The sequence below is a fragment of the Solanum tuberosum genome, unplaced genomic scaffold (genome assembly GCF_000226075.1).
Source record: "Solanum tuberosum cultivar DM 1-3 516 R44 unplaced genomic scaffold, SolTub_3.0 scf00091, whole genome shotgun sequence".
Taxonomy (NCBI): Eukaryota; Viridiplantae; Streptophyta; class Magnoliopsida; order Solanales; family Solanaceae; genus Solanum; species Solanum tuberosum.
In genome coordinates this window covers 97,614-112,625 of record NW_006239016.1, presented here as the reverse complement: position 1 = coordinate 112,625, position 15,012 = coordinate 97,614, and the positions used below count along the sequence as shown (strand labels likewise).

At 33.6% G+C, this 15,012-nt stretch overlaps 1 protein-coding gene and 1 pseudogene across 1 annotated transcript; both read right to left on the bottom strand.

Annotated features, from left to right (window-relative positions):
• Nucleotides 1-5,899: 5,899 nt before the first annotated feature.
• On the bottom strand, nucleotides 5,900-13,466 carry LOC102589990 (dolichol kinase EVAN). Its single transcript, XM_006347136.2, has 14 exons — nucleotides 13,080-13,466; nucleotides 12,663-12,775; nucleotides 11,035-11,223; nucleotides 10,818-10,922; nucleotides 9,784-9,854; nucleotides 9,626-9,706; nucleotides 9,315-9,526; nucleotides 8,318-8,507; nucleotides 8,155-8,220; nucleotides 7,585-7,673; nucleotides 7,383-7,497; nucleotides 7,049-7,100; nucleotides 6,872-6,966; nucleotides 5,900-6,452 (listed from the first exon to the last, which is right to left on the bottom strand). The coding sequence occupies exons 1-14, from the start codon at nucleotides 13,271-13,273 to the stop codon at nucleotides 6,339-6,341; spliced, it is 1,686 nt and encodes a 561-aa protein (XP_006347198.1). The 5' UTR covers nucleotides 13,274-13,466; the 3' UTR covers nucleotides 5,900-6,338.
• On the bottom strand, nucleotides 11,575-12,359 carry LOC102579631 (mannose-P-dolichol utilization defect 1 protein homolog 2-like; annotated as a pseudogene).
• Nucleotides 13,467-15,012: the final 1,546 nt, after the last annotated feature.

Sequence of the window (15,012 nt, the reverse complement as noted above, 5' to 3'; positions counted from 1 at the left end):
AAGTATTTCTTTTTTGGTGGTGGTGCATACGTTTTGTAAAGTGTTATTTATAGTGTGAGAAGGCATTGAGGGTAAGATATAAGGTTGGTAGTTTGATAATATGGTTGGAGTGTCTTTAGTGTAAATATTGAGAGACAAAAGCATGTGATGTAAATTGGAACTTATGAATTGTTCAAATTCATTATTTGAAAACATATGCTATATCTTTTAATTAATGTCATATCTGCCTCTTATTTTCCAATTATTACACGTGTAATTATTTGACTAATTTAAACTTCCATATTTAGACTTATTAATAAATTAAATCAGTATCAGTGTTGCCATTAAAGAACCTACAATTGTAACCAAAAAGAGGGGGGAAATGAAAAAAATGTGGCTTAAGCTTAAAAATGGAAAAACAACAAGATGAGATATTTGCTATATGAAATTATGGGTCATTGTAATTTGTATGTATACAAGAAATTCATGTCATTATAACTCTCCACAAAAGTAGGAGTTGTAATTTTGAATATGAAGGATGTTATGTGTTATAATGGGTAAAAATTGTTTACACAGATGAGAAATGATTATTTAGTCCTTTACCCAACAAAAAAGTAATTTTATGTTATTTTTACAAGAAATCTTTATTTTTCTGAAAAGAACATATTCTACTATTCAATTTATAAAAAGGCAAAGAAATCTCTTTTCCTCTCCAAAGTTGAGTTTTGTCTTCGAAATCCCAATTAGGTCTTACCATGCACCATATTAAAGATGCATATTTAAAACTTAGTGCGTTTTTTTTTTGCTTAATTAAAACTTAGTGCTATAAATTAAATTAATGTGTTCACAGCCGGTTAAGATTGGTCTCACCAGTTAACATTTGTTGTGTATGTTTTAGGATCGAAAGACTAAACCAAGACAATTTAACAGATTTCTCGAGAGCACTAAAATGATATAAATTCCTTATTACTATGATATATTTATTCGATTCTTAATCAAGAAGATTGAGTTATTAGTAGCACTTCCAAATGATCACGAGGAGGGACAATTACTACTCATGTTGATGAGTCGATCCATGGTACTATTCCACATAAGTTAGTAGTAGCTCAATAGCAAAGTTAGAGTTTTCCACAAGTGAGTTCGAAATACAAAAAGTAAATATATGAAGAGGTCAGAAAAGTTTAACATCTACTATATATATCTAGAAAATAATTTTCACTATATATAAATAGTGTAATTTTTCGTTGAATGCAGCTCGAATGAACCCCTCGACCTTTGCTAGCTCTGCTCCTGGTATAGAGAGAAAATGACATAAATGGTCCCTAAACTATTACAGTAGGTCTAAAATAGTCTCTTAGCTATACACTTAACAGATATAGTCCTTTAACTATCTACAATCTTATCAAGTTTGGTCTATATCTACTTTTTATACACACCGTTAACAAACGTCGTAATTCAGTTACTCTCTCTCTCGAGATTTTCTTTTTCCCTCTTCTTTTCTTTATTGTCGCTACAGTAAAGAAAACCCAAGATTTATTTCATCAGATTTCACCATTATTGAAAGCTCAAGATAATGATTCTACGACCAGAGTATTGTGCAGTGTGGTGCTAATTTTTTGTGGTCGAGTGCTGCTGTCTGTGTAATAGTTTGGTGACATTTTTGGAGTTTTTTTTTTGTACAGTTTGGTGCTGATTTTTGGTAGTCTGATGCTGCACTTTAGTGATGATTTTTTGGTGGTTTGATGCTGCTGTCTAGTGATGTGTTATGTACAGTTTGGTGCTGATTTTCCAGTTTTCTGCTGATTTTTTTAGTGTTTTGGTGCTGCAATTCGATCAAAGTCCGATAGCTGCTATTTTTTTTTTGCACTTTAAGCTATTTTCTACACACAAACGGTTGAAAACAGGGCATTATAGTTCAGTTTATTAGTTGTTGAATTTTTTAATTTTTTTCTGCAATTCTATGCAGTTTCATTGATGTAATGACTTGTTATTAACATGAAAATAGAATCATATTTTTTGCTCACGGTATTTGCTCAATTGTGTTCGTTACTTTGCATTTCGCTTTAATTCGAATAAAATAGCGACCAACAACACAATAGCAGTATGACAATGGAGAAATGAATTGAAAAAAAGAAAGTGAGGAAACAGTGAGACAATGAAGAAAAGAAGTTGAAAAAGAAAGTGAGGAGATAGAAATTGAATTCGAATGTTAGTTAACGATGTTCGTTAATCGCTTTTTTTTCTTTATAAAAAGTAGATATAAACCAAAGTTGACAAGATTATAGATAGTTAAATGACTATATCCGTTAAGTGTATATGTAAGAGACTATTTTAGACCTATTATAATAATTTAGGAACCATTTATGTCATTTTCTCTTAATTCAGATGAGAATAATTGACCTCACAAGAGCAGTACGTACGTACGTGTTTGAAATAGTAAGAGATTATTTGGCACACAAATTGTGTGGAGAACTTTTATAATGAATGGTAGAGTATAATCTCTCTCTATATATGATGAAGCTTAGGCTCGCAGAGATCTAGATCCTACATGTACTCCTATTATATTTTCTCTCCGTCTCAAAGTCAGTGTCATCTTAACAAAAATTACGCCAATTAAGATATCAATGAATACAATATATAGTTTACTAAGCTATTAATAATTAATAATTATTTTTTGAAAATTAAACACTACGAAGAATAGATAAAGTATAAGAATATAAATGGAATAATATACTATTTTTATCTTAAATTCCTTTGATAAAATACTTATTTTGGGACAAAAAAGAAATTTCTAAGAAAGGAGTATATATTTTGATACCTTTCTCTCTAGTCACTATATATTAATATGCATGTCAGAGTTTTGTTGGTATTCTAAAGCTAAGGTACTGTTACAAACGCACGCTTAATGTCAAGTGATTAATTTAATTTAAATGTATCTTATACAATGCAAATTTTATGCGCCTAAAAAGAACATACGTGAACTTTACCCCTCTCTGTGCTAGCCCTCCCATGTTAGGACATTGATAATCTTTTTGTGTCGAAAATACTAGTTCAATTCTCATAAGGCAATTAAATACAGTCAATCTGAATAATCATTTGATATTTAGCTGAAAAAAATTATTTAAAAGCCTCGTCTCTCCTAGCACCTCAATACGAATACTTAACATCGAAAATGAAAAATCAAAGAAAAAAATATTTCATATTTTGAAAAATCCAAAGATAAGAAGCACATGGAACGCGTGCTAATATTTAATTATACAGTTGATCATTGGCTGTTTATGGAGGGAGTAGCTATAATATTGATATACCCTCTGAGTGCCTATTTGGTTTGCAACCAAGTAATAGTATTAATACTGAATTATAATGTCGGAATTACATATAAAACAGAATTCAATAAAAACATTATTATTTAGTGAAAACACTTTTTTGGATAAGTACTAATCAGTATTATCTTCTTATATATATCTCTTAAAACTAAAGATTCAATCCAACACAAACTAAAAGAAGCTCTTATTTTATTAAAACAATAGTTATCTCTCATCCCTCCGATCAAATGACAAGTAAAGGACATACACCTTAGAACTCGTTTCAGACGAAAATTAAAGAAAACGATGTTTCTAGACTTCTTTTTTCAACTGTTTAAATAGAGCAAAGAGCACAATATATAAAGAATAAAACATTCACCTTTATGTATAGTTTATTAGCAATATAATTAGACATGTCTATAACTGTTAATATTCTATATAACAACATTTTATTAAAATGATCAATTTTTTTTGTTATATTCGGATAACCGACACTGTTATAATTTTTTTTTTTTACTATATTAAAACCTAGGGACTTCTCTTTGAGCGTGGAGAGATAATCACCTTGGAACAAAAATAAGTAGCAGTCTCCTCTAGGAAATAAAATAATTTCAGCAAATTGACAAGTCAACTGAAAGGTTCAGTGAAGTAGATCCAAAGTAGAGAAAAGAACAAGAAACGATGGACAATAATAAAGAATGGGTCCAATAAATTCATTCATGTATAGTTCTATCATCATAAATAAACCCTCTATCTAAGTATATACATTGTTTGTAGTAAGTATTTTTGGGTAATAGTTAAAAAAAAAAAGTTTTCTTTTTTTATATATAAAAAAGAAAATAGGTTGTTTGAGTTTCTAAGATAAGATTAATTACTCATATAAAAATTTATATTTATCAAATTAAAATTGATAGTGTTTCCTTTTTTAATACTTAAAAAGAAAATTATAAAATATAAGTCCTAACATAGAATACTGATTATTTCAAACTATTTAGACAAATATGTATATCGTTGCTCATTCAAAAAACTTTTTTGAAAAAATATTTCTGATAAAAAATTATATTTCAAGCTTCACCAACTTGATCAAACAGACTCTTTAAGTTTTTAAGAAACAAGTAATATCATAAACTAAAACGATTTTTTCTTTTAACATTTAAAATAAAAACAATGAAAAGAAGGCTTTAAGATAGATTTGAACCCTAGTCTCAAGGGTGGTTTCCCTAGCTTGTACCAATAGCACAAGAGCACTCATATGCTTCTTTTAGGTGCACTGCTAATAATATCCTAATTTTTATCAATTTTTAAAGATAGATATTAATAATTACACATGATTTTTCTGAAGTTAATGGGTGCACGTGCACCCCACTTGCAAGTGTAAGACCGTCTCTGTTAATAACTCAAACACTTAATTTTAAAATTAAAGGTAAAACATATTTACCATTCAATTTTGATAGTAGTAATTTTTTTGTGAGACAAGCGTGGTACAACCGGATTACCGGACCGACCGCCCTCTTTGATGACTTATCTTTTCAATTCAGTTCTAGAAGAAAAAATACTATAAACTTCTTCTATAGAAAAAAAAACATGTTTTAATTAAGCACGTGTATAAATCTAATTAAATTTTATTTAATATCTTCTAAACGGCTTCAATTTCCTCCTTTCACTTGCTCTCAATATTTCTCCTTTTATTGTTTTTTTCCTACCGACCCCAACACTTCATTAATGAAAGACAAGGACATATATAGTAATTCACGGCGCACATCGGCACATGAAATCTTCTTATTAATTTATCAGTAGTGTTTTTTTTTTTTTTAAATAAAAAATAATTTCCAAACTTTAGTTTTCAAATCTTTCACAAACTCAAAAAAACTGAGTCTGTAAAAATTGAAGTTGCAGAACCTCAAACAAATGTTACTAAGGAAAAAATAAGACTTTGCTGAAAAAAATCATCATTAATCTATTGATAAATAGTAAAACATCTTTCATGATCCCTAGAGATGGTTCAACTAAGGGAGATATTGCTTTAGTTAATTCGAGCTAAGAAATAAAATCAGTCAATTTCCGGCTTTTTATTTTTTAACTTGATTTTTGTAGTGGCGTCACCAACTGATGAACGACGTAAAGAGGGCAAAAGGTTCATGATCAAAAGATTGATATTAAATTAGTTTCGAAGAAGTAATACTATTAAATTAGTTTATTTTTAAAGTCTAATCAACAAACAAAATAATTGAAAAAATCGTTCGTAAATAGTAATCCGCGAGGAGTAACATTGTCCTAGTCTGTACTCTGGAGCATTCTAACATGGTGGTGTACCCCCCAAAAAAACAATTCTAACGTGGTGGCACACAATAAACGTCTTTTCTTATTTTATGTAATCCTTACTTAAGATATACTATCCCTCTGTCCTAACATCGTTCGAATTTCAAATACCAAATCAAACCATACGAGGAACCTACAAATTTGAGTAGGCACTTATCCAACAAGTTCACTACTGCTTAAGTTCCCCACATAAACTGTTAACAGAGCAGACGCTTTTGTTAGCTCTTATCAATCTACTTCACTGGCAGGCTTGAACTACTGCTCGTTTAACATATCATGGAAACTTTGACAAATACTTTTCTCCTAGTGTCTGTAAACTCTGATAGATTACTGTAATATTCATTTACATCCATACCGTGGGAAGGAGGAAAAGTATGCAAGACAAAAGTTACAGCTAAAACGTTTCAAAAATAGTCTTACTTTGTGCTTTATAGGAAACAAATTCTACATCTAGATTACAAAAAGAGTAGCTTCTTGCTTTTTCTCCTATCAGCCTATTGTACTTTTTTTATACCCCTCGTTAGGAGCTCCCACCTTTTTGTTTCTTTGGTGACTCGAACCCACAACCTTAAGGGTTGGAGGTGGAGGGTGTTTACCATCTAATAGTACATGTCATGCAACTCTACAGCGGTAATATCTACAAAAAGAATGTGTGCGCGCAAACCAGTACTGTTGAAAGATCAGCATCTTGTCTTTCAGAAAAGTAGTTTAAAGTTCAGGTCAGCAGATATGTGTTCACAGACACAGGAGACTATAGAACACCAGAGGTATGAAGGCATTATCCAGTTGGGCAGTGTAGGCTTCCAACAGACCACTTATTGTCACCGCAAAAAGAAGAGAGAACCAGTTCTGCATAATTGCCAATACAGGATTAAAGATCAACCACAAAGCTCAATGAACGAGATTTTTGACAATAGTTAAATTTTATATTAGGAAATTTGAGAGGTTGCGCAAAGTTCACGTGTTTTAGTGTCTACATTAATTCCCCAAGTAGACATGAATTTGGATAACTAGGGACCATCAAAGAATTAAAATGAGGTTCATTATTCATAAGGAAGGAGGTTAATTTTAAGGTGATCACAGAAATTTGCTTCTTCAATATCAGATAAAACAAATTTAAGCTGCATAACTGCAAATAGTGTAAAAGCATGACCATGTAACTTTCTTTTCTCATAAATACGCACTTATGGAAGCCTTTTTTGGTCTGAATGGGTATGCATGCCGACACCCTTTTGTACATGTCCAGAGAGAGAGAGAGAGAGAGAGACCTGAACATATCTGGTTGTAGCTAGAAGTGGAAGTAGAATGGAGCATGCAGCCAGGACAGACGTTATACCAGCAGCAGTGCCTTCAATTGTTTTCTCTACAAAGAGAATTTGTAGATTCAGATGGTGAGGGGATACAAAAGAAGCAATGACGAAACGAGAGAGGGAACAGAGATATACTGCCGGTTTTGCTCCAGCGGAGGACCCCATACTTGTATCCAACCACTGATGCCTACATAGAAGATTACAATTAAAATTTACAGTGCATAAATGACAAATCAATAATGATCCAACAGCTGTAAGTTCATTCTCTAATGCCCAAATTATCAATATTATTCCTGTCTTGGAAAAAAAAAATTAAACTTTATATATGAGCAGATATGGAGAGACTGTAAGGTAGGTTTCATTGTCCTGCACAATTCACAATTCACAATTCACATGGTTCCAAGCAAGCATCAAGTGGGTTCTAGTGCATCGAAAAAGGTACAGGACAAGCAAAGAATAGCGACTTTACCATTGTATCTCCAATTCCAAGGCTCAAGATCCCAGCAAAAGGGGCTAATGGCCGGTCATTGAAACCAGAGGACAACCAGATAGGAAGCGCACATCCTAATAAGAGTGAAAAATGGCTGAAAGTGGAAGGAAGGAAAATGGTTAGAGTTAAGAAGATGTATATGCTGCAACTAATTTCATGCTATGGAGGAACTATTTCAAACCTGACAACAAGAAGATCAGTGTCACGATGATCTGTAAAGGCATTCATAAATTGGTGCACAAGCTGTCCCAAGGGCCAGATTCTCCATATCTGCCTCAAAAGGGATGATAAATATTGTGAAGCATCATAAATTGTTTAAGCATTGCCAGAAATTATAATAAGTTGCCAAGAACTTGGGTAACATTGAAAAAGAAAAAGAACATTAGAACATGTTGCATTTTTTTTTTTATATATATATATACATACTTCCATGTCTGAAATGTAAGTGCAACAAAACTATTCAGACTTCAGTTATATTACTGATTGATTGCTGTTTAATGTGTCCAGAAGCTTCATCAAAGTCAAAATGAAGTGAATATAAGATATGTTTACTTGGCAAGCTTGGCTTCATTTGAAAAGTGTGCATAATCTTGAAATTGAATACAATCTTTACCACCCTAATTGATCTATGTGACAGACATTCTGTTTTATGTTGGTTTTTTCCAATTAAAACTGGGAATGTTCTTTTAATTTGAACATTCTTTTGAATTGCAATATCCAGAAAGAAAATAAGAGTGCAGGGAAACCTTACTCGTATAATTTCCAACATCAAGAAAACAGCCAAAGCTGCACCAAAAGCCAGATCAAGAAACTTCGGCTGCAGAAAGATACAGATGGTCAACAACTCCTATAAAAATAAACAATAGGCCCAAAAGAAGGAAAAAGACTTCCTAAAGAATTTCAACTCAAATCACCTGAAGTATGAGAGCAGGAACAAACATTGAAACAGCCATTAAATGGTAGTATTTTCGAAGAAGAATCCTCTCAATCTTACTGCTCTTAGAGATGTTGTAAAATCTGATAACTGATACATAAATAACAACCAACCAATAGATACACAGCGACAACCTTTTAAGCGGTTCTGACAGAACAAAATCTAATACCCTGCAGCAATCGAAGACACAGAAAACCAAAATATAAACAAAAGATAGTAATCCTTTATATGTCTTGAGGTAAATGATATGTTATTTAATTCATAGTAATGTGATATGAGATAGTCACTGTATGAAAGAAAGTGCTAGTAGCTGAACACATTGAAAATTTAGACACTGCAAAGTTCTTCTCTACCCTGTTATCTTCTCATTCAGTACCTGTTTTTTAAATAGGTATTATTTACCTACTAGTTAGATGTCACACAGAACTTCTTGCATCATATAAGGTAACAGGTAACTATGTTTTTTAAAAAAAATAAAAAAATCAGGTAAATGTATGTGTCTTTTTTTCCAACCGTCGACTAGTTCCACGAGGTACTAGCTACCTTCCACTGGAAAAATCACCTAGTGTTTTGCCTCCAATGGGATTTTTCCTATGATCTCATGGTTTTCAACCCACTTCATTGACCACTAAGTCATACCTTGGGTTCTCAGGTAACTGTTTATTCACTATTCAACATTTGAATATAAGATTGACCTCTAGAATAACATACACTTACAATTTACATGCGTAACGAGGGTGACACTCACAGACCTGACCAGAGGTCATGCAGCAATTATATTTATCAAGGATCAAATCTCCACATGTTTTTCAAGGTCTATCACATGCTTGCACATCCAGTTTAAAAGGCCTAATTGTCTAACACAAGTGTTAATAATCCAGCTAAACCTCCGTTAACCAAATCACGCAACATAATAACAATATCCAGCATAATATGTGCAATTATCCAAAAGAATTAAGTTCTGAAGGGAGGTTTACCATAGAAAAGGGTGCACATGAAAATCTTGAACAAGCTGCATCCATGATGGTACAGCTATAATGAGAACACACGCGAGGGAAATGTAGAACACACAAGATCGCCTCATATGACTATCTGTGGTATCTCTAGAAGATGCCAAGCTGACTCGCTCAAGAAATTGAAGCATGTATTTGAACAGCATAGGGAAAAGAAGAAGGCCAATAATCAATCCCTGGAACATAGTGTTACATTTTACATACCGTGAATCAGAAACCTTTTTATATCACAGAAAGAGGAGAATGCACTAGAAAGTTAACAGCATGTATAATACCTGAATAATAACGCTAACTTCACTTCTTTGGATTCCATATGGTACAGTCACTAACTTAGATGCAGTAAAGTACCCATGGGACTGTTAACGGAAAAAATACTGCTTGTTAGGTATCTATATCATCTGCTATCAGAGAAAGTAAAATGTGAGAAACTAACCTTAGCAGCAGTACAAGCTAGCATGTCCCCAAAATAGATAACAAGACCAGCAGTAACCAGTAGCGCTTCTCCTAAGAAGAGAAATAAGAACGTAAATAACTGTGCAGAGGACTGGAGGGCCAGTCATCAAACAAAGCAAACCAAATAGGACATATCAAATGATTTTGAGGCTCTGATCTCTGAAATAACAAGAAATAAAGATTGTGTGGAATTAAAACAAGCTCTTAACAGTGCAAGATTGTGTGGAAGAACATATGTTCTAACAGTGCAACTTAATATCTGGCACATTGTTCAAAGTCGTCAAATCAGAGATATGGTATCAGAGGGTTTTTATCCCTTAGATTGGACATAAAATATATCGGAATTCTCTTTCAAAAGTCAGATAAGATAAAATCAATGAATAGAACCCAATCCTGCAACAGAAAGACACTACAATACCCAAGTAGCTTTAATCTTCTCTAATAGGCGAGAGATGTTTCCAAATAAATATCAAGGTTTAGAGCCACTATACAAATTTTAAATAAAAAAACATATTACATTCAACACGAACCATACTTCTTTCTTATAAGAAAATCAATCTGTATATATCATTTAATGCAAATCTAAGATGACATATAAAATAAAAAAAGATCATTATTATCAAAAAATAGTTTAAACTCTCACTAACAGAACCCAAAATATGAGTAGCCCTAAATTAAGCACATAAAAAGAGTTTAAAAAGCCTAAAGTTAACTGTCAACTTTTAAATTTTTTTAATTTTAGGCTTTTCCTTTCTGAAAGATCAACTACAAGATATCACGAGAAAAGAATAAGAAAAACAGGTAAATGGGCAGAATGAAGCTCTAGACAAATAGTTGTTGTTTCATATTGTCTATAGCAACATGCCGAAAAAGCATAGTTTTGTTGTGATTAGTGGAGAGTGAATGTGAACTGCATTTCCGCACAACAGAGTGGACCTTCATATCAAGTGTGCAATTTAGTAGTTTGCGATACTAGAGATTTAGTAAAGTAAAAAATATAGTAATATGACCAACCAATTGAAGCGCATGCTGGAAAAGTGTGGAGAATATTCTGAATTAATTTTACTGCTGCATATCCATGAGAGAATAGCCACAATAAGATAGCTGCTGTATACCACCCTGCAGGAGAAGTTCACCAAAAGAGTTGTTAAGGAGTACATAGCTGTCAGCAACTTACTAGGTTGACCAATGAAGCAAAAAAGTGAATATAAAGAAAGAGAAGTTGACCTACCACTATGAGATTTCACAGCAAAAGACACGCAGCAGACTACAAAATACAATGCTATACAACTTAAGCTACATCGAGAAGTAGCACAATTCTTGCTGTCTGATTGTTGGTAAAAAATGAAGCAGAGGTAAGCTAGCACCGTGTAGCAACTTGCAGATGTCCCCCAATACAGTAGTTGCAGGTTTTCAAGCTCTGTTAAAAGGTCAAAACTAAAAGAGGTAAGTCATACAGGTGAGGCAAGGTAGGATTCAACATAATTTCCGAATACAAACTCTCCAATACTTTGAAGTGACTGATGGAAATCAACCTATTAGGTGAACAAATATATATAAAAAAAAAAAAACGTGTTCTCAGCTACACAAGCAGAAGCAAGATTACACATTTCCTCTACTAGACAGGGTTTCTCCATGTAGAAACATCACAAGATGGAAAGTAACTTGACAATATATAAGATTGGAGATTCAATAGTTAGCTACGTGAATACAGAAAATAGTACTTCCAAACTTACCAATTTACAGTACTGTTATCCTTCTTCATACTGCACTTTCACTGTCATTACTGCTTCATTTGAATTAATTTTTTTTTTTTTTAAAAAAAAAACAGTGCTTCATTTGCTCATCAATGAATTATCCTTGCAAGAACCAGTTTACGAAGATTTTTCAAGTGATTCGAACATAGCATTTTAGAGATGGAGGGTAAATAACAATAAGTACTTTCTTTTACCCAAGTGTCATGGTATTTATGCAACAATTACAAATTCAAAACTGGTAAAAATCTAACATGGAACCACCAAAGTTCATTAAAAAAGGTTAAACAGCTTAGCTCCCCAGTACTTCTGTTCTTAAAACTCTTCCAGATCTGGGCATACTAGCAAAAAGAAAGTTGCGTGCTGATAGGCATATGAGGCATCAAAAAGGATGGGATCAATTTGATCTGCCAAAACAGATGGGGCTATAGCACAATATGATAATGCTCTAATCCATGTCTTCGCTCCCAAAGGCAGAGAAAAATAATAGATGATCGCAACCAGAATGATAGCTTGAGTCAAAAGAAAAGCATTCTCTCCAAAAGCACAAAATGGAAGTCCTTTGTGAAGACTATGCTTAAGCAATGGTATAACCAACTACTTCAAGCTCAATGCTCACAACACTAACACTTCAGCATTGGAGCATTTTCAATTTCTGAGGAAGTTTAACAGTGGTGGAGGCAGTAACAATAGCATAACCAAGGAGCTTGGATATTAATGGAAGCAAACAATCCTTTTCCAGGAATTCACCTTTGCTATGGGTTCCCACAACATAACCAAATCCAATCCAAGAAACTTGAGCTCAACCATCTTGATGAGATCAACAAAATTCTTCTGGATTGTTTTTGGTCTTATTGTACAACTAAGAAATTGGGTTTGATTGAACGAAGCGCTTTGAGGTAATACATGAAGGATGAATCCTTAAAGGAAGAGCTCATTTCTGAAATTTCTGATCAACGTAGATTGCCTTTTTAATGACAATGTGGTGGTCCACTCCCTGCAGTGTTTTCTCGGGAGTGGGGGGGCGGGGAAAATATTTGCTCCCAATATAATATGAAGTTCTCAAACTACGAAAGCTCAATTTACTCAAAAATGAGAGTTCTACCTTCACTTCCAGATTGATTTAAAGATACTGCTCTTGACATCTGAATCAACTTCGATACCATAACACCAGGCAGCGTTACTGCCCCCAAAAATATCCCTGATGAAGCACCAGGCCTGAAAAACAGTACCAAGACTATGTATATAAACCAAAAACTGTACATTTAACAAGAAAAAAACACTCAATTCAGAAATTCAGAAATTTAACCCTGCTCAACCCCAAATTTTTAATTTAACGAACAACATAAATCAAAGGAGAAAATTATGTAAAATTGTAAATTGAAGATGCAGCCTAGTGGTTGCAACTTCAAATGTTTCACTCCTAAGCTCTTTTACCTTTCATATTTCCGCCCGGCCCGGCCCAGTCCGCTCCCACCTAAAAAATCATTTCATTCAGGATAATAATTGCAGTAAAACTAACCTGGTTTTGAAGAAGTGAGAGAGGGGAACTGAAGAAGATGCATCGACGGAGATCTCGACGGAGAGGGCGAGAAGCGAGAGGAGAGAAAGGGAGAGAGATTCAGAGAGGAGAGATTGAGGGACGGAGAAAACAATCCGAGCAATGAATAGTGCTACCACAGCTCGCTCGCCGGTGAGAGACGACGATGAAGCCATGGGAATTCCGATGTATCAGTAGCTCAAATTGAAATTGAATTGAAAAAAATCATACATTTTGACCAGTGGCGTAAACCAGAAGAAATCCGCGGACCGGTGTGAACTGGGAGGAATTCGGTGGGTTTGGCGCGCACCGGGTTTTTATAGGCTGTTGAACTGTCAACTGATCTACGCCTTGAACTTGTCAACGGATTTTCCTTTTTTTTTTTTCTTTTTTTTTTTTTTGGATTGCATAAAGCCCTTTTTCAAGATGAAAGGTTACATGTTTGGCCCTACGTCAATATTGATCAGCTAAATATATAAAAATAATATTATTTTATAAACAAATAAATAAATATTATTTTAGTAAAACATTTATACAATGTAATTTTCCTTTTGAAATGAAGAAAATAAGTACTCCCTCCATCCCATTTTATGTGAGGTAGTTTGACTCGACACGAAGTTTAAGAAAGAAAGGAAGACTTTTAAAATTTGTGGTCCAAAATGAATTGTAGAAATTTATGTGACTGTAAATCATTTCATTAAGGGTAAAATAGACATTTTATAATGAAATTGTTACTTTTTTTTTTTTTTTTTGGTTAACTTTTTGGTCCCTTGGACCATTTTATTAAAGCGCAAGTCCAAGAGCTGACCCAACTATTACAAAAAAAAAAAAAAAAAAAGAAAATTTAGGCATTTAACGAAGATGAGCTTCATTGATACCTATTGCAGCTGCCATGGTGAGTGTATCCCTTTTTCCGTTTTTTACTAAAACAAAATTTCATTTTGCTCTGATTTCAGGTGAATCCAGCCTTCTCCTAAATCGTTGTCTTCTTGCTGCCCAGTCCCGTACATAACCTCTCTATTGTACTTGATCTTGTTCTTGTTTTGTAACCCTATATTCATTGCTTAATTTGATCAAGTTTGTTATGATTGAATCTGATGAATACCCTTGACTGTGTGCTTCCTTTGTTTCTTTAATTACTGCTGTTGAACTGCCCTGTATTTCCTCTTTTCTTACATGTTTTGATCCGAATATTAGGGATCTGTGACTTATCTGCATTCAGAATCTTCCTACAAATGTTGGGAAGCTCTTGAAAATTATTGTATATATGCTTGCCTTCTTGCTCATATGCTCTATTTGCTAATGAATATGCAAGATAATTTCCTTCCCTGTAAACATGTGCGACCTGAATGTTAAGTAGCTGTTGTACTCTGATAATTGCCTGGTATATATCTGCCATCTCCCATGGGATCTTCCATATTCCTCTTATAAAATTCATCATACATAAAGAATCTGTTTCTAAGATAACATTTTGTAATCCTTTCTCTTTACAGACCTTTAAAGCTTCCAAAATAGCTCTTGCCTCTGCCTCCATATTTGTAATAACTCTAATAGATTCTGCTTGAGCATAGATTAGATTTCCTTCACTATTTCTCAAGCAAAACCCATATGTACTCAATCCTGGATTGCCTCTACAAGCCCCATCTGTATTACACTTAATAACTGTACCTTCAGGGGGTCTCCAAGCTACTGATTGGTAATACAATTTGGGTTTGTACATCCTAAGCACATGCACCATGGTTGGCCAGTCATCTGGTAATCTTTTCATCCATGGAACCACATCACAATCAGTTGCCTTATTAGTTTCTGAACATGTACCACCATGTTGTGAAAATTGATGTCTCCACCATGTCTTCTGGCATTTCTTCTCTTCCATAGTGTCCACATTATTAAAGAGGGTATTGCTCTGCAAACA

What these genes read in the sequence shown, in the direction of transcription:
- LOC102589990 (XM_006347136.2), bottom strand. Translation starts at nt 13,273, where the DNA reads ATGGCTTCATCGTCGTCTCTCACCGGCGAGCGAGCTGTGGTAGCACTA. An exon ending in TGATGTTGGAAATTATACGA is followed by an intron (nt 7,674 to 8,154) that starts GTAAGGTTTCCC and finishes CTTTTGAGGCAG; the next exon opens with ATATGGAGAATCTGGCCCTT. An exon ending in ACTGATCTTCTTGTTGTCAG is followed by an intron (nt 7,498 to 7,584) that starts GTTTGAAATAGT and finishes TTCCACTTTCAG; the next exon opens with CCATTTTTCACTCTTATTAG.